General features: G+C 36.7%; 1 protein-coding gene across 2 annotated transcripts in view; it reads right to left on the bottom strand.

The window, feature by feature from the left end:
* Window positions 1-22,822, bottom strand: part of gabrg2 (gamma-aminobutyric acid type A receptor subunit gamma2) — a 97,692-nt gene extending 74,870 nt beyond the window's left edge. The window contains exon 1 of one of the 2 annotated variants that reach the window (XM_022676372.2): window positions 22,427-22,822. In XM_022676372.2, coding sequence (XP_022532093.1) covers window positions 22,427-22,521 — 95 coding nt within the window. In that variant the 5' untranslated portion in view covers window positions 22,522-22,822. The remainder of the gene's footprint in view (window positions 1-22,426) is intronic. The other variant, XM_022676373.2, reaches the window with a different exon arrangement.
* Between the last annotated feature and the right edge of the window lie 489 nt (window positions 22,823-23,311).

Genomic DNA, 23,311 nt, shown 5'->3' with positions numbered 1-23,311 from the left:
GGTGCTGTTCATGATTCAGGCTCATTCTAAACAAGCTATGTTTTACAAAATCTCCACCTTCAAAAGCGCTTTCAAAAAGCTCTTTTTTTCATTAACCAAAAATGCTAATTTAGTGTGCACGACAAGCTAAAACAGACAAAAATCATTTGTGCGAGAGAGTTACGTGTGATGTGAATAAAGGTGACACACAGCTAACTGTCAGTAACTGTGTAAGCTAGTAACAATTAGCTGTTGGATAGTTTGTTTGGAGATATTTTAGTCTGTGAATAGTGAAAGTCATGACAGGGGGTGGAGATGCTCTTGCATTATACAATTAACATTTAATGAAGCAACTGCATTGATTTCAGGTGAGAGTAGTGGGTACATATTGAATAAAGACACCAGGCAGCAGACTCTCTCACTAATGCTTTCCAGAAACACGCTAATCTTTAGCAGACTACCCAAAATCTAAGAGATTACAGAGAAGCTGCTTAATTTATTATCATACAGTACTTGATTACCAGCCATGACTTGTACAGCCTGTTGGAGTTGAACATACATCTAACATAGCCTAGGGTTCACAGACATCCCAAGTTGCAAAAGTTGATTTTATATTAATTAATTTTACTTTTTTTTTTATTAAATTTAGAGGACTCAGAAGTGAAATGAGTTTTATCTTTTTTTCTTTTTGGAAGGCCCTGCCTCTGCTTTCCTTTTTTTTTCTTTATTTGACAAAAATTGACAGTTACAACATCAAAAACATTTAATATCATATTACAATAATTATTAATATTGCCTCCGCCGTGATCTGCTTTTTCTCACTCACTGAACAGTTCCCGTCCGGGAGGGGGGAAAAACACTGCCCGCCCACACTAAAAACTGATTTGCTGTCTCCCAGACTCTTTGCAGAGAACAGGCCAATCAGAACCCTCTCTGTTTTCTCTCTCTCCTTCCCACACGCGATTAGAGAAAAAAAGTTTGTGGGGCACTCGTTCTGAATTCTGGGAGATTATATGAGACTCGCGGGCATCAGGGAGCCACTACTGAAACGCAGGAGACTCCCGCAGCTTCAGGAAGACTTGGTTTGTCTGGGTTCATTTTAAAGGCATAAAACAAAAAAATAAGATTGAGAAACAGCTGGATGTTACTTCCTCAAGTTTCACTTGCATGTGGTGAGCTGTTGTAGGCAAATCAGAAAACATGGAGTGGACTTTCAGTGGTAAGTGTATTCTCCAAACAGTCAAGTGATTTTTTTTTTTACAACACAGTAGCGCAAACAGCACTGAGTAAACTAATAATTATGAAATGTGAAGGGGACACCTTCCATTCAGCTTTATTGGCTGCAAGACCCATGTGTTTTTTGGAACCGGATGTGGATAAAATGTGGATCGACTGATCACTTGTTTAAACCGTTTTGGAAAACAGTCGTATTTTAGATGTTAGTTTGTTTAACAATGCATTGTACCATGCTAGTTCAATGCTAGGCTCTGTCATTGTACAGGAAACGCACCCCAGGCCAGTGTGTTTTCAGACACAGGTCTGAAGTTTCTGTAGTAAAACCAGCAGAACCCCCATCTGGAGAGCAGTGAAGTGAAGCTGCACTCGTGTGGAGAAGCTGCTGCAGCTGGAGAGCCGGGCCGTAATCGGCAGGGTGCTCTCGCTCGCCGCGCTTCACCGTTTATTACAGCCTTTTGACATGATTGAGTTTTAAAGAGAAACTTAACATGCCCTCACAGTTAACGAGTGAGGCTGGGAAATCAAAGCTTTATTGAACATGTCTGAGGCGGCGTGTTAATGGGCATGAGCTTGACTCATTAAAAAGAAACTTCTCACTGTAATCAGTTACAATCCTGGAATTAATCAACTGCACCCAAAGACCCCAAACAATCACAATTACTAGAGATAACTGATGATTTACATTAGATTAAATTAAGACTTTCTTAGAAAATGACTCGATGAAGCTATTCAGATTATTGAATCTCAAATGTCACCAAAATGTCATATGATTAAATTGATATTTCTATATGTTCAACAAAAACTGAAAAAAATAACATACTGCTTGTTCATAATATATATAAACTACCTGTCAAAAGTTTTTTACACTATAGGGTGCATCGGATTATAAGACAAACTATCAATAAACTTCTGTTTTCTGGTCTATTTTCATACACAGGGTGCACCGGATTATAAGGCACATTATGCGACACTAGTAAGGAACAGGGGTGTCACTATGTTTTCCTTCTCATTCAGCAGCTCTCGGGCGGGGTGGTGGGTGGCAGGGATAATGAAGTTAGGTAAAGTAAAGCTAAGTAAACAAAACTGTAAATTCTTAAAAAAGTTAAGAGTCAAAATCTACACAGATTTCTCTCCTGAAAACTTTGTTTTTTTATTTGGGTGAGTAAAGTACTTCTTTTTAATTACAGAAAGCTTAGATTTCCAGATTTTCACTAAGGCTAGGTGCAGCAGCATTAGCATTAACAGCTAACTGCTAGCACTAACCATGGTTAGTGCTAGTAAATGCCGCCCAACAGTGCTACACTGAGGACCCCTGAGTGTTCCGTTAAGCCAGGGTGATATTTGCTAGTGCTTAGCGCGGTTGGCGGCTAATGCTGCTCCAGCAGTGCTAGCCAGGGTTGGCAGCAGGCTACAGGCCGATATACTCAACTCTGTACTGTGAAAGAGCTAGCGCTTTGCGCAGTTAGCGGCTAATGCTAATACTGCTCCAGTCTTGGTGCTGGAGGACTAAACTGAAACTCCTGTATAACTCTGTACTTCAGCGGAGTGGTTTTACTGCTCCTGACAACCTGACTGGTAGAATTCATACATACTGTGCACTGGATTATAAGGCGCACTGATAAGGTATGGAAAAATAAAAGGATTTTAAGCGCGCCTTATAGTGCAAAAAATACGGTTGTCCAATAGCAGTGCTATATGACCCAGAAAAGCTGCTCTTTTATTTTCGCATCTTTAACTTACCATTAAGTATATATTAGTGCACTTTACCGGTCAGACCTCTAATTCCTCTCTTCACTGCTGAAACTGAGTTCAATGTTAAGCTGCGAAAAGGTACTTCCATGGGGTCAGCCAGACCTATTCCTGTTCCATTTTTCTCCAAGCCTTTTGGACACAGTAATTACTGCTCTCTTGCTTCATCTGTAATTTCTCAAAAGAAAAAAATACCTGTACTTTTAATACTTACAGAGTTACCTGTGTTTCTGTGTATTTTCTTTTTATTATGATTAAAAAAATATGAAGCAACTGCATTGATTTAATCATGTTTTGCAATTATGATACACTATATATCCAGATATTTGTTGATACCTCTAAGGAATAAACGCACATGTGCAGTTAAACAAATGTGAACCCTTTGGTACCATGCCTTATGGCAGGCATTAGGCAGTGTTCTTTGGAATGACATAGCTCGATCCATACTAGTGCTGGGCGGTATGACAAAAATGTATATCACAGTATTTTTCAAGATTCTGACGGTTTCACAGTATATCACAGAATTTTAATTTGATCTTATATATATATATATATATATATATATATATATATATATTTTTTTTTTTTTTTTTTTTTTTTTTTTTTTGCATGACTGCTCTACTGTTAGGAGTACAAAAAATATGAAAAACTAAGGCTTTAAATTAAAGCTTTAATTACTGTTGGGTTGCCTTTGCCCCATTAAATTACATAATATATAAATAAATCAGACCTCATTAGAAAAAAAAAAACAACTGAAGAATGTGAACAATATATCTTAGAAAGAGATATGCCAACAACTTTGAAATGTTTTTCTGAAGCCATTAGAGGCATTACAGTATTAATATCAGCCACAATTCCCTTCTCTCTCCAGTTACCAAATACATTTAGTTAAAGCAACACTAGGTAGGATTTCCTTGATTTTTGATCTTTTTAAAGAAGTGAAATTACAGCTTGAAACTCACTGCAGCGCTGCACTGAGGTGTAATAGGAGGAATAGCGGTGCTCTCGTGTCTGTGCCGGAGCTCCTCTGAGCTCAAACCAGACTCTGTAAGTTTTCCGAGGCGGCCGCGATCAACGCTTGTGAGAACTGCGACCTGCTTTCCGACCTTTAGTTCTAACAGTTCTACAAGGACAACTGGTTCATTCTTTACAAACTAACATACAGACACTCTGGCAGAAGAAAACGAGAAAGAGAAACGAATCCGCCTGAAACATTTATTACACTCTACAACTGTAGGGGGAGCCCACAAGCACAGAATCTCAATCTCAATCAAATACCTAGTGGAGCTTTAAGTGTGCATTAATATTATTCTTTAAGCTATAGTATTGATATATTTAAAAGGGCTATAGTTACTTCTTCACATCGAGAGTTTAAGGAGTTTTATCTCTTGTGCTGAATAAACGACTCTGCACTCAGGAGCGATTTTGGGCTTATCTGGGGGATGAGAGGAACTTTTCTCTGAGCTGTGGATTGATTGCGCAATTCCAAATTTCTCTCACTTCATTCCCTCCAGTGTGTTAGCTTGTTATGCTAACTGGCTAGCATTATCTAGCAAGCTGTGTGCTTGTTTGGTGGAGCAGATCTACACTGTGTGCTTCTACACGGTGCTCCGCAGCACCTCTAGTGGTATGGTGGTATATAAAAAACCGTATGAACCGTTATACCGCCCAGCACTAATCCATACTTTCTGGTAAGATGATTTTGGGAGTTGAAAACCTTACTAATGCTCTTTTTACTGAGTGCAATCAAATCCTCACAGCAATGCTCCGATGCTCCGGTGAGTAGTAGTTAGGTAGCGCTGGGTGATATATTACGGGGCAGGGCTGAAGTGAAATCCTGCTGTGAACAGTAAATACTGTGGAGCTGTGGGATTATATAAAGCCTCAGCATCTGCCCCGCCCCCTCCTCGTATAGCTGAAATATCTCATTTCACTCAGCAGCAGGAGAAGAGCTGACCCCTGATTCCAGATGTTCTCAGATCTCATTCTTTACCATCATTACGGTCACGCCATCATCTCTGCTGACCCTTTTCTGACCAGTGACAGACCCATCTGACGTGATCACATAGTAATGATTCCCTGTATTTTCAGATGGTTTCAGAACTGTACATAACTACTGAAAACACCATAGTTCATTGCTTTATGCCGTAGCATGCCATATGTCATGGGAAAAGGACTAGTATCATGTCCCAGAACTTTTGTCACATCCCATGGTAGCTGAAGTGTGTGCGATCTCTTGTACTGAATGAGGATCTGCTGTTTGTTGAAAAGTCGCTTGCCTTTTTACACAAACAATTATAGCCATTGTTACCATCCACTGCTCTGTCTACTGTGGGTGGTAATATTAGCCTTCTATGATGTATTCCTGGTACACAAATTACACTGAACAAATGATAAATGCCCACACAACTTGAAATGAAACGTGATCCATTTGCATCCGATAACAGGCCTCATTTCAACTCCTGTAATTCATAGTGGATACCCAATAACTAAAAAAAAAAATCACAGTGCATACTAAAAAAATAATAGTGGAAACTAATTATCTCATAGGAGATACTGAATTCCCCATATTCAATAATAAACAACGTATAACAATGAATACTGTGTTATTAAAATACTGACACTACATTACTTTACCCTATATTATATACTAAATAATTATTTGTGAATACTAAATAACTTACAATGTATTTATTCATAATACATTAAGCCTTGTGTGGTGTTCGGGTCTGTGGGACCCGTTTTCATTTTTCATCAAATGATACTAAAAAAAGATGTTTTCTAACTCAAACTGGCTTATTTTTTGTGAAAAACATATACCAAACACATTTTCGATAAACACACACTGTACACTATATTAAATACAAATAACAAAGTAAACGAGAAACAAAAATATGAACACCACACAAGGGTTAATTTATAGTGGATAGTAAAATCCTCAGCAGATACATAGTGATTCTAAATAACTGACTTCAGATACTAAATGCTGAATATTTCATATGATTTCATGAGAAATACTGAATAATTCATACTGTATATGGAATAATTCATAGTAGTTACTAAATACTTCATAGATGTTGCTAAATAATTCGTAGAGGACATACAATAATACATAGTGTACACTGAATGAATAATTGCACATACCCACTTACGCCGTAAACCCATAAATAGTTTGAACTCAAACAAATGAAGTCTGTTTTATGCCAAATTGGATATTTCCAAACATTACTTAATGATTTTAAATTAGTGAACATTTGTGGCCACATATAAATTCAAACTGAGATTTTTTTAGTTGAATCAACTTATAATAACTGAGTTTAGTCTGTTGCCATTGGCTTCTGGTACAATCTATTTGCATACTGGGTGTGTCCTCCTAGTCTCTGACACTCACCATCAGTGTGTAGGGATTCCCCCTTGGGCTACCTTAGGCAAACTTGTAGATCATATATTTTGATCAACTGCCTGGCCTCTGTGCTGTAGGCTGTAAGAATAAGCTAATTTTCTGAGCTGATAACTCTGTGTTGACTGTAAGCTGTACTGTTCTTTCTTTAGCATTTTCATTCTTTGTCTAATTTTCATGACTATTTCAAATCTGTTTTTACTTAAATGAAATCTATTTTGTTACCTGACCATAACATATCAAAGTAGAATTATTATGCAAAGCAACTGACATTAAAACATACAAATTAATAAAATGTACTTACAATTTAGGCATAATAACTAAAGGTTTTTGGTATAATTAACTCATGTTTTTAGTCAACCAAAATATTTTAAGGCAAATGGTTTCCTCAAATAATTTAGATAAATTCAACTTATCCAGGCTTACAGTTTAGTGCATACTGAATTTTTCACATAGTGAATAATAATTAACACATATTTGATTTCTAGTGGATAATTAATATAGTATCAATTTAAATACTCTGCAACTCTATACTAAATTTTAATTCAGAGCATAAACTGAATAATTCATAATGTATTCGGAATAATGCATAGTAGACAATAATGAATTCATAGCAGTTACTAAATAATTCATAGTACATGCAGAATAATTCCTAGACATTGCTGAATAATTCATTGTGGACAGTGTATGATTCATACTGGAATACCAAATCACAGTTTTTTTTATAATATTTCATAATCCAGAATAAGTAAGGGTTAAACTATACAATCGACTGCTATAACGGAGTGTTCATCTATAGACTGAGGATAATAAGCTGTTATCCCCGTTAATGAAGCTGCAATGTCATTCTGTTTATCGGACTGTTGATGTTAGCTCAGGCCGCTCTGCTTCACTCCAGCGGGTTAATTAATGTGTTTGCTTTCTGCTATCTCAACCTGAAGCTCTGGTCAAGCTGCACTGCCAGCCGTCCCCGTCTGCCCGTCCGCCGGCCTGAGGAGACGAGGCTATTACCCACACGTCCCCTGACCTGTAATGACCCGCAGTTCCCTAATTAGATGAACTTTAAACAGCATGGCTATTAACAGAACTCGCTAAGCTCTGCTAAACGAGATCAGACTGATCGGACACTCTAAACACTTCACACACATAACAGGGTCAGAGAACATGAGGAAACAACCAGCCATCCAAAGAGTTTGCCTAAAATCATTTTTTTTATCATATATTATTGAAATTATTATTTTTAATAATTACAAATTATTTAAACACTGGTTATTACAACACTAATTCAATTACTTATAAGTATATTCATTATCACCTTTGAATTATTCTGTGTCTCATACCTGTCAAGTTTTAGATTTAAAAATAAGGGATATTTTCCTCTGTTCCTGTTGTCCCACCAGCCCAACGAAGGTTCAGTATCTCTTACATTTTAAGACAGGTTTACAAAAAATCTAAAATAACCACAAGTGAACCACTTATAAACTACAGTTAGATCATCAGAATCTGAAATGTTGTGGACATTCCTACATATGTCATTCTTTTAATACAGCCAAATTAAAAACCATTTTCTATATATTTAAAAAAAGATTTCATGTCTTTTTGGCATAAATGCACTCTTTTCTATTATATATTTTTTATTTATTTAATAGATTTAAATTTGAACAAAGGGTGCACAAATTCTGCAAAATGACTGTAGGTGACCTAAAAATAGCATTATGAGGTTTTACTAAAAGGACATGGACCAGATATATTCCATCAGTAAAAATTTGTCCTAAGGGGCCTACACAATTAATAATTTTTAATTAATACTTCTTTCTTTTGATCACGCCACCCCTCATCAGTTCAGTTCATTTCGGTCCTCTCCACATTTCTAGTCACAAGCTGTATTTTTTTATTTTAAAAGGTTTAATCTGTGTGTTTTATTTCGGAGACGAGTATTTTTAAGCAGCTATCAGAAAAATCTCATCACAGTTTTGCATGATTAGCCTACCGTTACCTTTCTTTTAGAAAAATCGCTGTATATCCAGATCTGTTTTAACATCAGCTGCTCCGACTAGCTGCCTGAACTCACAGCGACGAGGGGCTTCCCCACACTGACTCTCCTTTGCAAGCTGATTGGCTGTTTGGTTAAGAGACACAGAGCGGTCAGTGCCCTGTCTCTATATTTTTTTATTTTAATATAATACGGGAAATTTACGGGAAAATACTAAAACGGGAGGACGGCGGGAAAGAGGAGTAAAATGCGGTAGTTTCCCGGCCAAAACGGGAGACTTGACAGGTATGGTGTCTACATATTTTGCAACCACTATGAATTATTCTCTACCCATTATCTAATATGAATTATTGGTAGCCACAGTGAATTACTGGTATGTGCATTATGGACTATTCTTTACCCACTATGAATTACTTAGTATCTACACTGAATTATTCAATATCTGAAACTAATTATTATATATCCACTATGAATAATCTGAATCCACTATTGAAGATGTTCTTTATCCGCTTTGAATTATTCTATAGCTGCTATGAAATATTTAGTACCCTATGAGTAATTTTGTAGCCACAATCCAATATAAATTATTGTTATCCACTATGAGTTACTGGTATGTGCCATAACTTATTTAGTATCACTATGGATTGTTCTGTACACACTATGAATTACAGTATCTACACAGAATTGTTCAATATACACTACAAATTCTTCCATATCCTCTATGAGTTATCTAAATACACTATTAAAGAGTAAGTATCTACACTGGATAGATTTGTATCAACTATAATTTTTTTCTTAAGCAAGTAATTTTTTTTTCTGTATCCACTCTGAATTATTCTGTATTGTCTATGAATAATTATGTTTCTACTAATAATTCTGCATGTTCTATGAATATTTCTGTACCTACTTAGGTACAGAAATTATTCTTTATCCAGTACAAATTTAGTATTTAGCAATTACTATGCGTTATTTAATGTTAACTAAAAGTTATATTTTATTTATTGAATTATCCCTATACATCAGGTGGTATCCACTATGGATTAATGTATGTTCAATGTTTCTTCTTCTGTACAGACTATGCATTATTCAGCATTCATTATGAATTTAACACCTTCTATTATTTCATGTTTGTAATTAAGTAATTGAAGAAGTATGAAGCGATCATTAGTTAACATAGTTCAGATGTATGAACAGATACACAGTGTGTTGGGATTTAAAGGGTTATTCCATTCACTGGAGCTAATCTCCCAGTCCTGAGCTGACATCCCACCCCCCACCACGGCCTACTCCTCCATCGGCTCACTTTGCCTTTCATCATAATGTTAAGGTGTGACCCGGGCGTCCGGTTTTTAAGCAGACCTGCAGGGGGATATCAGAGCCCCACGGCGGTTCCTACCGCAGGGGTGGAGGACAGCGGTAATCCCTGCGGTGCTGCTGAAGATCAAACAGTCGGCAGACATGTCACTCACCCCGAGGAGCTCTGATCTCACACCGGGCACACCGGCTGTTCCCTACGGGTCAGAGCGGCACCGCATACCAACTTACAGACATGCCACTGTCAGTCTGATAATTACATAACATTACAAACCCAATACATAACTTAATATGTAGGAATTTAACGCAATTAAGTAATAATTTAAATACACTTCTGTAGTGACTGTAGAACCTGTATACAATATTTTAACGTAGATCTGCAAAAAATAATGATGGAAATTTAGTGAAAGGTGAAATCTACAGTAAATATTACATTAACACATACATGTTTGATTATCATGCAGAAAAAAGTGCCAAGCAAATAAGTAAAAATATTTTGTTATCTATACTTTACTGAAGTAATATTTTTTTCAGATGACTTTGTACTTCTACTACACACATTTTCTTACAGTTATCTGTTCTTTCTACTCTCCACATTTGAAAAAATAGACTATTCTATTTAATTTCAGCTTGTTTTCATTCCGGCTTCTCATCGTAAAAAAAAAAAACCCTTATCCAGATAAATCCCTTTATTCAGATAGAGTGAATTTGATTGCAGTTGGATAAAAAGTATAAACATATACCATTTTCACACCCTATTGGTTTATACTGTGATCCATCACACCTGCACATGTTCTGCCCTCACTCCAGCAAGAACATAGCAGACTGACAAACGTCCAACTAAGCTTCTTTAATATATTAACATTGTGCTAAAATACATTCATTTTCAATGGGCATATATGCAGATGAAACAGGAAGCCTAGTGCGTCCTAATTTATTAACATTATAGTCATTATAGCTTTAGAAAAATGTGTTTTGGGGTGGGGGGTAGTGCACTATAGGCTCACTACTGAGCTTTTGTTCTCAATGGCATTTTTTCTTGTATACTTTAAGTAGTTTTGAAACCAATACTTTTATAATCTAACTTGAGTAAAAAACTTCTACAGATGTATTTTAATCCCTAATATCTATACTTCTACCAGAGTAATAAATGTGAATACTTTTGAGACATTTTGAATCCTCAATATCTGTATATGCACACAGAAATCTGCAGTAGGTTAAATCATATGTAGATGAAAAGCCCAGAGAAAGGAAGTCATTTATTTAGCTTAAGAGACATAGTAACAGACCATGCTAGTGGTCGGTTACCTCAAATTGCTACCTAGCTTTTTTCAGCATGTATCTTGTCAGTGTTAAACAGTAACTCTGTGTCTGTAAAGATGTAGCCGCTGATACCAAGTGTGAAACTTGCTGCTGAAAGCTTTATATCGTTTAGTTTATTTGAGTAGAGTATATTAATAAATCAATAAGTCAACCTTAGAACTTATTGGCTCCCTAATACTATTCTGTGGTACTGCACTGCTAGCTATGTAGCTAACGCTAGCTACACTCCACAGGGAGAGAGAAACACTGGAGAAAAGCACGTTCCTTAGCTAATAAGCAAATAATAACCAAAATAAACAATTTTTACAATTGTACAATTTTTTTATATTTAAATTAGTTTGGTATGGGATTAAAATTACTGGATACCTGTTTGTGTGTGTCTGGGTATCAAAGTTTTTCTGCCCTGCCCACCTTTCAAATGTTTGTTTCTTCAAAATTTATGTTAGAATAGCCGGTCTGCTTATATTAAATGGTTAGGGTAGTATTGTATTTAGAGTAAATACAGTCTGAAGTAGCTACTGCTGTAAACACTGATTATAAAGTAGCTAGATTTGCTAACCCAGCTTTCCAAAAGGCTATTTAATCTTATTTACAGCTATTTATTGCATAGCTTACCAGCTTTCACACACAACACACAAAAAGATAAGAGTGCTGCACAGAGATAGCTCACTCGCTAACTAGCTAGCTTCCTATACACTGCCTTCCAGAGAAAGAAGCTTTGTTATGTTTGAAGGAGCTAAATTTAACACATCCACCCAAATGTTCATATGTCTGCTTTTTACTGCTCTGTGGAGGGAATCTGGAGAGTTCTGAAGCTCTGGTGAAGTGGACGGGTCGGTGCTGTGTGTCTGTGGAGAAGACGTTAGCTTTAGAGCTAATCAGCGAGTGCTGGAGTGTGTAGTGGGTAAATCTCACAGTGAACTCGCTCAGAGACTGTAAAAAAAGATGGACGCTGTGTCGCCGTTCCCATTCATTCAATGAAAATGAAGCCAAAATCTTCCTCCATGTTGACGATCCTGAAACCCGAGTCTGCGCAGTAGAGACCAGAGGAGGGAGAAAGACTGTGGAGAGACAGCCTACTCATTTAAATAACCCCGCCCCTGAGGGCTGCCTCCACAGAGCTCACACAGTCTATGATCCCAACCATACAGTCATTGGTCCCACCCAGGCTAGGTGTAATCCAGCCCTTTTACAATAACCACACCTTTTTAAATAGAGCTGAATTACGTTTTTAAAAACCGAATTCTGTGGGGATAAAAAAATTTGACAATATACGCAGAGGTTACACTAGCTGTTTTACAGTATATTAGGAAAAAAACGTGATTGAAAGTTGTTTGTTTTGCCATTGAAACCTATGGGGATGGGTGGGGTTACACAGCTTTCTGCAACCGAACAGCAGGGGGCGCCTGACCTGTGGTAGCTTTAAAGGTCACCTTCCGTCGTTTTTTCTTTCATTTTAAAATGTCTAGTTGTGGTCTCTAGTATGAATGAATGACATGTGAGCCGTTTTTGTAAAAAAAAAAGTGCTCAGGTGTCTCTGTATAGCTCTTTTTTAATGGACTGTTTTAGGGGTGTGTCCAAAATGACCGGATTCCAGCTTTGCTCATGAATATTCATACATGCAAACAGAATGCAAATATCTCTCCTCTGATTGGCTAGGAGCACTGCGACGCCCCTCCGCCGCTCTGCCGCTCACTGCCTCCCACCTCCTAACTGATGAGCGGTGATGTTGCGTGGCTTCAGCTCCGCCTCTGGGAGTTTCTCGAGCCAAGGTGGGCTGGTCTGTGAGTTTCTGCCTACGTAGGCAGAAAGATAATTCAAAATTCACCCGTTTTTCGGAGGGGGGGAGGGGGGATTTCTTTGCTTAGCTCCTGCAGACAATGGGGGCTGCAAAACAGTTTAATGTGCAGGTGTACACATTCAACTCGGAGAGACCTACTGTATTCCACAAAAAACAAGAAAAATCGGATTTTCGCGGAAGGTGAGCTTTAATTTTGAGAGCTCTGTCCAGCTATACACAGTCTATGAACTCACTTCACCAGAGCTTCAGAACTGAGAACCCGTTTCTCTGGGTTAGGATATTCTGGTGTTGGTTTATCCTCTAGAAAATTGTGAGAGCAGACGTATGGACGTTTGGGTGAATATGTTAAATTTAGATAAATTGAGTATAAACACAACTCCATAGGACTGTATACCAATATTGAGTTGTTTATGCTATATAATATAGATAGCTTTATCTATTTAGTGTTAAACAGAATCATTTAAGTAATTTCTTGCGTATAAAATTAACACTAAAACAATGAGAAGCTCTAAATATCAATTAGCTAACTTAGTAGTTAGCTAGCTACTAGCTAATTAACCAGCTCGTCTTCTGTGGAATGTGGTGGATTTAAGTTAAATGAAACCCTCAAGACTTTGATATTTTTGTGTTGTGTTCAAAACACTGTTGTCCAAACCAAATTCTCCTCTTCTTCCGATAAGGGTAACATATCATAATTGAGTATATGGTATTCTTTATTTTGTATGTTTCTTTTTATTATTATTATTATTTAATAATGTGGTGATACTGTTTGCTGTGATACATACAGCAGCCTATTAGTGTGAACATAACTTTATAAAACTGCAATACCTACTGTAATTAACAATTGACAGTATTTTATAGGTACCATGATTAAATGTACAGTATGCATACTGTAAAATACCTGTCTGATACCGGTCTGATATCATCCCTGTCAGAACACAACCTCATAGCCTCAAAAAGAAAGGAACATTGGAGCATTTTTATTGCTCAAATCATTATAAAATATTAACACAATATAATAAAACAGTGTATAAAAACACTGGCAGCATACATCTAGGCCTGTCACAATAACGATTTAATGTACAAATTATGGGCAACACTCCCTTATATGTGTATTAGTGTGCTTGTACACATTAGATGAAATATATACTATATAAAAACTAAAACTGATTGGCTGACTCACAGACTCTTTGCAGGGAACAGGCTAATCAGAACACTCTCTGTTTTGCATGCGGTTTATGAATATGCACACGCCTTTCTCTCCCTCCCCCTCTCTTTCACACACGCAATTGGGTAAAAAAGTCTGTGTCGCCTGCGTGCACGTTTGTGGATTAAAAAGCCATTATTATTCAATTATTCAAAATCAGTTTAATAATAATTAAATAATTTTACTTACATTTTACGCTAACTTTGTCTGAACAGATTATTCTGGCAAATAAACTGTGAGTGAAATAATATCAAACCCAAGCTGAGGTGTTTGGGAGTGTTCAGGTCAGAGGATAAGGGCTGGTTCACTGGCTTTCAGAAATTTTGCCCTGTGAAAAGACTTACTAACTTTAACCCTAACACTAACTCTTGAAGATCATTTCATTTTTAAACCACCAAATATGCAGAATCTATCTGAGTTTCTAAATCAATATTTATTTTATAATAACTCACTTTGTTGACCTGAGTACCATCATTTTTTGTTTCTTTTGCTTTTTAGGAAACAATATCTGTCCAAACTGATTTGTGTTTGTCAGACCAACATTTATAACCCCTGCAGCCTTATAAACGACCTGAGAAAGTCTAATTAGTTTAATCTCCTCTTATTTAGATCGTTACCTTATGTGGACGGAGTCCAACATGAGGACAGGGCAGGTTAGAGCTCAGAGCACTAATCAGAATTAAATGTGTGAGAGAGAGAGAGGACATTGTGTGCTCTATTTTGGAAGCTGGGTATCTTGCCTTTAGCCTCAGTTAGTTTAAAATCAGTGTGCTAAGACTTAATGCTGTGCCACTTTTAAAATATTCTCTGTAAACCTTGATACAAAATTACATCAAATGTTTAATATTTTTATTGTTACAGTCAAAAATCTGGAACTTTACCTATACATTAGTTATTTGAGTTCAGAGCATTAAGGCCCACAGACCATAAATAGTAAATAGAAGCTCAAATCCAGAAATATTCACAGGAACATAATTTAATAAGGTAATTAAAGGTATACATTAACATTCTCTCAAAAGCTGGCAATTGAACTGCTGATCTTGTGGTAGACCCACACAAAGAATTAAGGTATATAGAGAATATTTTGAGTTATCCGAGTCATATTACTCACACAAATTTCACATACTTATTTGGATAACACATATGTTCTAATGAAATCATTAGTTTTAATCTCTTTAAAAAAATTAAAAAGTTCTTGCCAACACACAGCTGTACTAAACAGTATAAAACCACAAAACAAAGTTTTTCAAAGCACAGAGCACCCATTAATGTGAAAAATCTGGAATGTTAATTTATGTATGTTTTTTATACTGTATATTTAGGATATATACTGTATTTTTTATATTATAATTCCAATATCTAAGTATTTAATTAATTATAATATTATTTACATGTCTTACAATGTTGTAATTTGATTTTATTCTGATATTATAATATTAGGGGCTAAAATGTTCTTAAAACAACAATAGTATAATATATCACTGTTATTTCTGGGACATCCAAACACAACTATCATGGCAGGCGTTCACTGGGGAGATACACCACTCTCTCCATTACAAATAACCCTAAAACACTCCTGACCAAAAAAGAAAAAACATCTATAAACACAACTGAGTGCATGTGGATCCAGTTTTAGGGCTTGGGGTTACGGAGAGAGTGTCTGACCCTGTTCTAAATGGAAAAATGGATAAAAAAAGACAAGCATCTTTCTCCACAACAGAAACACCAGCTACAGACTCTAAAATAAAGGAGATAAAATAGCACTGGTTATTGTGTTGGTACAGCAGAGCAAATCGTAGCCTCATATGGGTTTATGATTCTTTAAAGAAACAGAAAACATTTAGATATAAAGAACCTCCATATGAGATAAAAGCTCAATGCTTGCACAATTATATCTTAAAATCATCCGTAGAATTATCAATACTATGCAGATAACTGCATATAATTACTTAAGTAACATAAATTACTTTAATCTACATTCCTCTCCTCTCCCTGTTTTCCATTGTGGAGATGCACTGAAATGAACATTTTTGGTCAATCCCGAAACCAAATATATATATATATATATGGCTAAAAAAATCACTGAAACCTACACCAAAACAAACGAAACCTATGGGCAAAGCAAAAAACAAACAAAATGAAATTCTCAATCATTTTACAATTTTTTTCAGCACTGAATACATAAAATCGCCTATATGTATTTTTGTCTTTAAAAAAATGAATGCAATAACAAAATTATAATTTAACCAAAATTTTACACATTTTTAACATCGCAGCAGATAAAAGCACATGATTTAAAAAGTCACTGATCTGTATAAACCATTCTGTGTTTTTACATTGTTTTTTTATATAAAAATGTATTCTTAAACATTTGGTTGCAGAATATTTGGTGCAGGAAATTGCCAGAGGAAGTGGTGGGGCTGATATAAATACAGTGCACAGTGCTGATATCCCAGAAGGCAATAATATGAAAATGATGCAAATGCAAATTTGTTTATTCTAAATATTCCAACAGTAGGAGCCATGTCACATTACTACAAAACATTTACAATAACATGCATATGAGATGTAATATGCAATAATATAATCTCCACACTATTTTATGCTATTATATGCAGGACAGTTTGGGTTTTTTATCTGTTCTGAGGACAATGGATGCTTTCATCATTTGTTTTAATCTCTTTAAAAAGCAGGACCCAAACTGACCCCAGCGGCCAGTCAGAGCTTATAAAGCTGCACACAGAGACCTGAGCATAAAACGAGAAGAGAGAAAGGCTCAGATCTGGAAATGGATACTATATATACATTAAAATCATCAACCTACTGTATTGTGTCATATCTAGGAGTGAAGAGAGGTATAAAAGTGGGTGATGTTATAATATTATTACTGTGGAAATCAACATGTTTTGCATGCTGTTTATCCTAAGTGTACTAAAGGCCTGTACTTGCAAGAACTTTATAAATTAAGCTAATTTATTTTTCAGCAGTAAAGCCACTCCACTAAAGTACAGTGTTATACCAGAGTTTCTGTTTAGTTTCCAGCACCGGGGCTGGATTAGCATTAGCATTAGCCGCTAATCGCTATTTCCCTATTCAGAGGTGAGTATTATCGGCCTGTAGCCTTCTGCAATTCCAGGCTAGCACTGTTGGAGCAGCATTAACATTAGCCACTTACCGCGCTACCACACTTTCATAGTTCAGGGGCAAGTAGTAGTTTGCGCATTTACCATGTTAAAACAAGCTACGTATGATGATCCGCCAAGTAATATAGTCCTGGTTTACCAGAGGACTCAGGATCCCTCAGTGTAACAATGTGGGGTGGTTACCCGTTAATGCTAATGCTCCAGCCTTAGTGCTAAAGAAACTTGGAAATTGAAGCCTACTGCGAATAAACGGAAGTGCTTTACTCACCCAAATAAACAGTTTTCAGGAGAGAAATCTGTGTAGATTAACGTTTTTTGTTTGATTTAAAAAGAAAGTCTTTTTTTGTTAAAGTTTTGTTTACTTAGCTTAGCTTTACCTAACCTAGCTAGCTATCCCCCCACCACCACCTAGCAGCGAGACCTGCTGAATTAGAAGTTCCTTATAGTTTCTCATAAAAGGCGCCTTATAATCCAGTGGGTAAGGTGATATAAACCATAAACCATATGGTAAGGTGATATATTGTGATTGTTGAAATCAAAATTTAAAAACATTCATAGTACAACTGACAATGAACATTCATATTTATAAAATCTGAGTAAAATGAGTTTACTTTTTATCCAATCAAAACAGAACAAATAAAAAATAAGCTGCACATTTTGACAGCCATTATGAATTGACAAAAACAAACATGCCCCAGACTATTATTAATTAACAAAAATGAATCCATGCTTTTTAACAAGGTCTAACTGCAGAAAAAAGTTTAACTGATCAATATCTGTTTTATTTTAGGCCTCTGCAGGGTTTTTGATTTCATGACATTTCTTGAAAATAAGGCCACATATCTACGTAAAACTATAAACACTACAAACCAACCATAGTGATGTAAAATAATGAACAATGATAACATATAGGTATACAACAAACAACATAATGAAAATGGCATCTAAAGCTTAAAAAAAATAATGGCCTGGCCTTGACATTAACAAATACAGCTAATAACCACAGACCTACACAAAAAATATAAATACTAGTACTTCTGCATTACATTTAAAAAAAGAACTTCTAAGCCCACACTAAATAGTAGTGTTTCACACACGCCAACAGCATGATAATGCAGTAGCTTATTACTCCAACATCAAAACAAACCAGCTAATAGTGCAAATAGACAAAATAGTGTTCAATGGCAACATCTACATCTACAATCAGCCCTAGTGATTGGCAAAGACTAACAGAACAATTCCTATTCACTACCCCATTACTTCTGTTACTCCCACAGCAGCTTATAAGGCCACAGATGTAAAACTATACTATTTGTGCATTCTCCTCCAAAACCATGCAAAATACAATACGCTCAAAAGTTTGGGCACAGCTTAAATGTAGTGGATTATCATTATTTTATTTTATATTTTGTTTTGTAAAGTCATACAAACTATTAAGAAAACATGTGGAATTATTTAATAAATAAAACGTGTTAAACAGAATATGTTTTGTATTTTAGATTCTTGCTTAGATGTCAGTTTTGCACATCTTGGCTAGATTTTCTCAGTCGGCTTTATGTGGAAGAGTCACCTGACTTTCAGTTAACAGCTGTGCTTTATCAAGATTACTTGAATTTATTGGTCTCTTAATGTGTTTGAGAGCATCAGTTGTAAAGTTGTGAAGAGGTAGAGTAGATATACAGTTAATAGCTCTATTGGAGTAATGTTCAAACCCATATTAAGGCAAGAACTAATCAACTAAATACAAAAAAAAAAATACTTAAATCAATTAAAAAAAAATCTAAAAATATTAAATATTTTAAATATGTTTAAAAATATATATTTTTAAATATTTTAAATTTATAATTTAAAAGTATTCTTATGTGCAGTCTCAAAGACCGTTATGATGAAACTGGCTCTCATCAGGATCACCTCAGTAAACGAAGAGCAAGAGCTTCCTATGTTGCACAGGATAAGTTTATCAGAGTTACCAGCCTGCAAGTTAACAGCACTCCAAAAGCCACCTAAACTTTAACTTGTTTGACACTTTTAAGTTTCCTATATGATTCATCTACATGTAGGAACATTGTGTCCAAACTTTTGACTGAGAGATCGCAGGTTCGAATCCCGGTCATGTAGCTTGCCATCAGCTGCCAGAGCCCTGAGAGCACAATTGATTTCATTTAAATGCAATCATTTAAATGTTGTAAATACAGCACCCCCATATGAAAGTTTCCTGACTGCAAATAGCAATGAATGCTGGGAGATCAGCAACTTAGGGAGAGACACAGGTATCATTTATTTACATAATAAGCATTTCACCAAACCCTAACTCACCATCAGTATGTAGTTTTGCTTACAAGGACTACATTTCCTTGGGTAGTCAGTTAATAAAGTGACTGTCGTCCTGAATCCAGTGTAAATTATACAAAAAATATTAAATTGTTTTGTGTGTTGTTTTGCGGAAATGTGTTGAACAGTGTGTAAATGACAACTAATTAGATTACTGCTGTTATTTGCATTTTCCACCAAAATTGTGCAAAATAATGTAAAATAACAACTTGCATTGAGAATAGACCGACAATTCAGCCCTTATTCAGTACTAACTTTATGCAAAATTATGAACAATGACAACATCTAGGCCTACAATAATCCATAACATTCGTCCTGGAACAAAAGCACAAACTGTATTTACTATTCTGTTTCTCTATTAGCAGCTTACAATGGTCACAGACTGACATAAAGCTATAACTAATTGTATTTTTCCACCAAAATGATGCAAAATGATGTGCAGGAATGTGAGCTAACCCAGTAGCTAGCTGCTACAGGCCTGAAGCAGTCAGGCCCTTTCACCACAAACACACACAACCAAAGCTAACAAGGCTAACAAAGCTAACAAGCCTTAAAATGCTAAAAAGATAATATGATGTATCAGTATGTTTATATATAATACATTTTTAACGTAAGACATGCCAGCCAGCATTGTAGAACAACCCCCACCTCACCATCACCACCTTTCCTTTATCTTTCTACACCCTCCCTCTCTCTGCTTAGCACACAGGCTAGGCTACGCTAGCACAGCAGCAGCTGAACAGCATTACTCCTGCTAAGCTAAAGCTGCGGAGGAGGAGGAGGAGGAGGAGGAGGAGAAGGAGGATGGGGGAAGAAGAGGATGGGAAAATAGTATCATCCCTCCATTTCTATTCTCTCCACACGTCCAGAATCACAGCACCAGCTCTGGAATGCTTTAATTTTAGCATTAAATATACAAAATGTTGATGTTATGAGAGCTGAAATGGCGTCCAGCTGGAGGCAGATCTCTCTGTTCTGTCTCATCTATCTGCTCAGGTCTGGTGTGGAGGACAGGGATGAGCAGATGAGCAGATGCATAAAAAGAGAGGGAGATACAGCCCATATGATCCTATCGCTCTGCTTTAGGTTTGTTTAGCTACATTTAGTAAAGTATGGCTATAAGAGGCTTCACAAGTATGGCTATAAGAGGCTTCACTAGCCTCACGCAGGCCTTCCTCACACTTTCTGTATGTGTGTGCTGTTTTTTTTTTTTTTTGAAAAACAGCTGGAGTTGCACAGGAAGTACAACCTGCCCCATGCTTTGTAGGCCTGTCACAATAATTATGATTATGATTTATAGTACAATATTTGAGCAAATATATGCAATTCTGTTTGCTAACCTAATTATTGCCTTTTTTAAATGTTAGTATTATATTTTATCACAATTAGATCTGGGACAATACATCATTCAAAAAATGTATTATTAAACCAATTGGATAAATCATCTCTTTGTCCTGTCACAATAATTATATTAATATATATATATATATATATGCTTTTTTATATTACTTTTTGCTGACTTCAGTATTGTCAGTTCTGTTTGCTTAACGAAAAAAAGTATTAATGATTATCTCAATTATTTCTGGGATAATATATTGTCCAAACATATTGCTTATCAGTTGTCATGAAAGGCCTATGCAAGTTATCATCAAAGACATGACAATTGGAAACATATTCTCATATTGATTATTACATTTGTAAGTTATCGAACATATTGTGACAATCTTATCTCTTTGTTAAAATATTACAACTGGCAACACTTCTCTTTGACTTCCTCTGTAGTACTGTCACGATAATTACGTTTACAATTTATCGCACCACTTTTGTGGTTTATTTAGCATATATTTATTTTAAATTACAGTAAAACAGTTTATCCCCAATATTTCTGGGATGATATATTATCTAAAAGATGGTTATCCAGACTTCTAGAAGATATTATGATTGGAAACAAATCACCTTTGAAGATTATGAACATTAATGACATTATCAGCTTATCGGGCAATATATAGACATGTATACACAATAATTTTTGCTGACCTCTGTATTGCCCATGATTTCTACTTAGTGAGAAAAGCCCATTAACTTGAATTAAGTGGTGTGTTAAAGAAAATGTTTAAAACATGTGTGCAAATATCCATATTTTGACAGGATTATTCCTTTGTGAAGACGTTACAACTGGAAACAATTCCTGTTTGATGTTCCTTTGTAGGCCTCACGACAATTATGTTATTAACTTGTTGTACAATATATTGACATATTGTATATAAACATACTGATTTTTGCTAGCTTCAATATTTAATTGAGGAAACTACATTAATGTTAATAAATGGGTATGTTTTATTTTATCTTTGTTGTTTATGTAGAATACATAATTTTTTCCAATAAAAAGGACAATCACATCATTTATCACAATTCCTTTTGGACCAATGTATCGTTGCTATCGTGACAGGCCTATCTATCCTATCTAGCATTGTATGAAGGCATGACCATTGCAAACATATTCCCTTTGATGTCCCATTGTGAAGATGATACGGTTGGAAACGTCTCTGCTTTGATGTCCCTGTGTTTAGACATTAACGGGCTGAAATCAAAGGAATGAGCCGACAACAGCAAAGCAACACAGTGGCCATATTGAGCGGAGCCCATCGCGCGCTTAGCTACGCTTAACGTTAAAGCGTACCGACGTCAACAACACCGAACGCGCGATTTCGCCGCGAACACCCCGACACGCACATTCTCCACGCGCGCATCGTTTTCGTGCCGCTCGGAAAACGTACACAAGCGCGAGCGCAGCCTTTACTACACCCGCCTTCACCGCGGCCGTTTAGACGTTGCCATTTTAACGCGAGCAGCACCCCCTCCGACCTCACCGCACCCCCCAGCCCCTCGCCACAAACAGGCACAAGCACGTGCACGCTCCCCGACATCCACCGAAACGCCTCGCGCTTACCTTGAGGGCAGGTGAGCGGCGATCAGCAGCCAGAGGAAGAGGCTGGATGCACGCGCGGGATTACAGCGGCAATGTGCGGGAGCCATGATCACCATCTTCCTTCTCGCGCTCGGCGTGTGTGCGCGTGCGTGCGTGTGTGTGCGCGTGCGCGCGTCTCTGTATATATGTGTGTGTGTGTGTGTGTGTTGCAGAGGGGCGCGTGCCCCTAAATGTGTTACTGTTTCTGTTCGCTCGTGCGCATTACGTAACAATTGTAACCGACAAATAAAAATAACAACAACAGAAAAACTAAAACATAAAGAAATAAACAATAAGTAAACGTCTCCTCTACAGAGCGAGCCGCGCGCGGCGGAGAAACGCGTACACGCAGCCTCGCGCTGCTGGGTACAGCTGCTGCTGCTCGGCGCGCGCGTGCGTGTGGATAGAGAGAAAGAGAGAGAGAGAGAGAGAGAGAGAGAGAGTATGGCACTGTGTGATGAAATGCATCGCGAGCCTCTCAGCGCATTTGTGCACGCGGATTAATTTGCAGGGGTTTCAGTGAGCTGCAGCGCGTGCACACATATACACACATGCAGGATAACATAAACTTGCAGTAGTCCTGTGCTGTTTATAAGTTAATTATGTGGTTGTTACTGTAGCATGTAGCTGTGATCTTATTTGTTAATAGCTGTTACAGTTATGATTAGGTTGTTGCTATGGAGTTGACATATGATTGCTATAGTATCGCAGGTTGTTGCTAGATTAGCAGGGTTGCTAGATTAGTAAGTGCTATAGTGTTGCTATATATGGCTGCTGTGGTGTTGCTATGCTGTTGCCATGATATTCCAGGTGGTTGCTGTTACGTATCAGGTGATTGCTGTGGCACTGCATTTTGGACTTGGTGAG

This window comes from Astyanax mexicanus, chromosome 17, assembly GCF_023375975.1.
Source record: "Astyanax mexicanus isolate ESR-SI-001 chromosome 17, AstMex3_surface, whole genome shotgun sequence".
Lineage (NCBI taxonomy): Eukaryota > Metazoa > Chordata > Actinopteri > Characiformes > Acestrorhamphidae > Astyanax > Astyanax mexicanus.
Note: the sequence above shows the minus strand (reverse complement) of the source record. Positions and strands in the feature narration are given on the sequence as shown.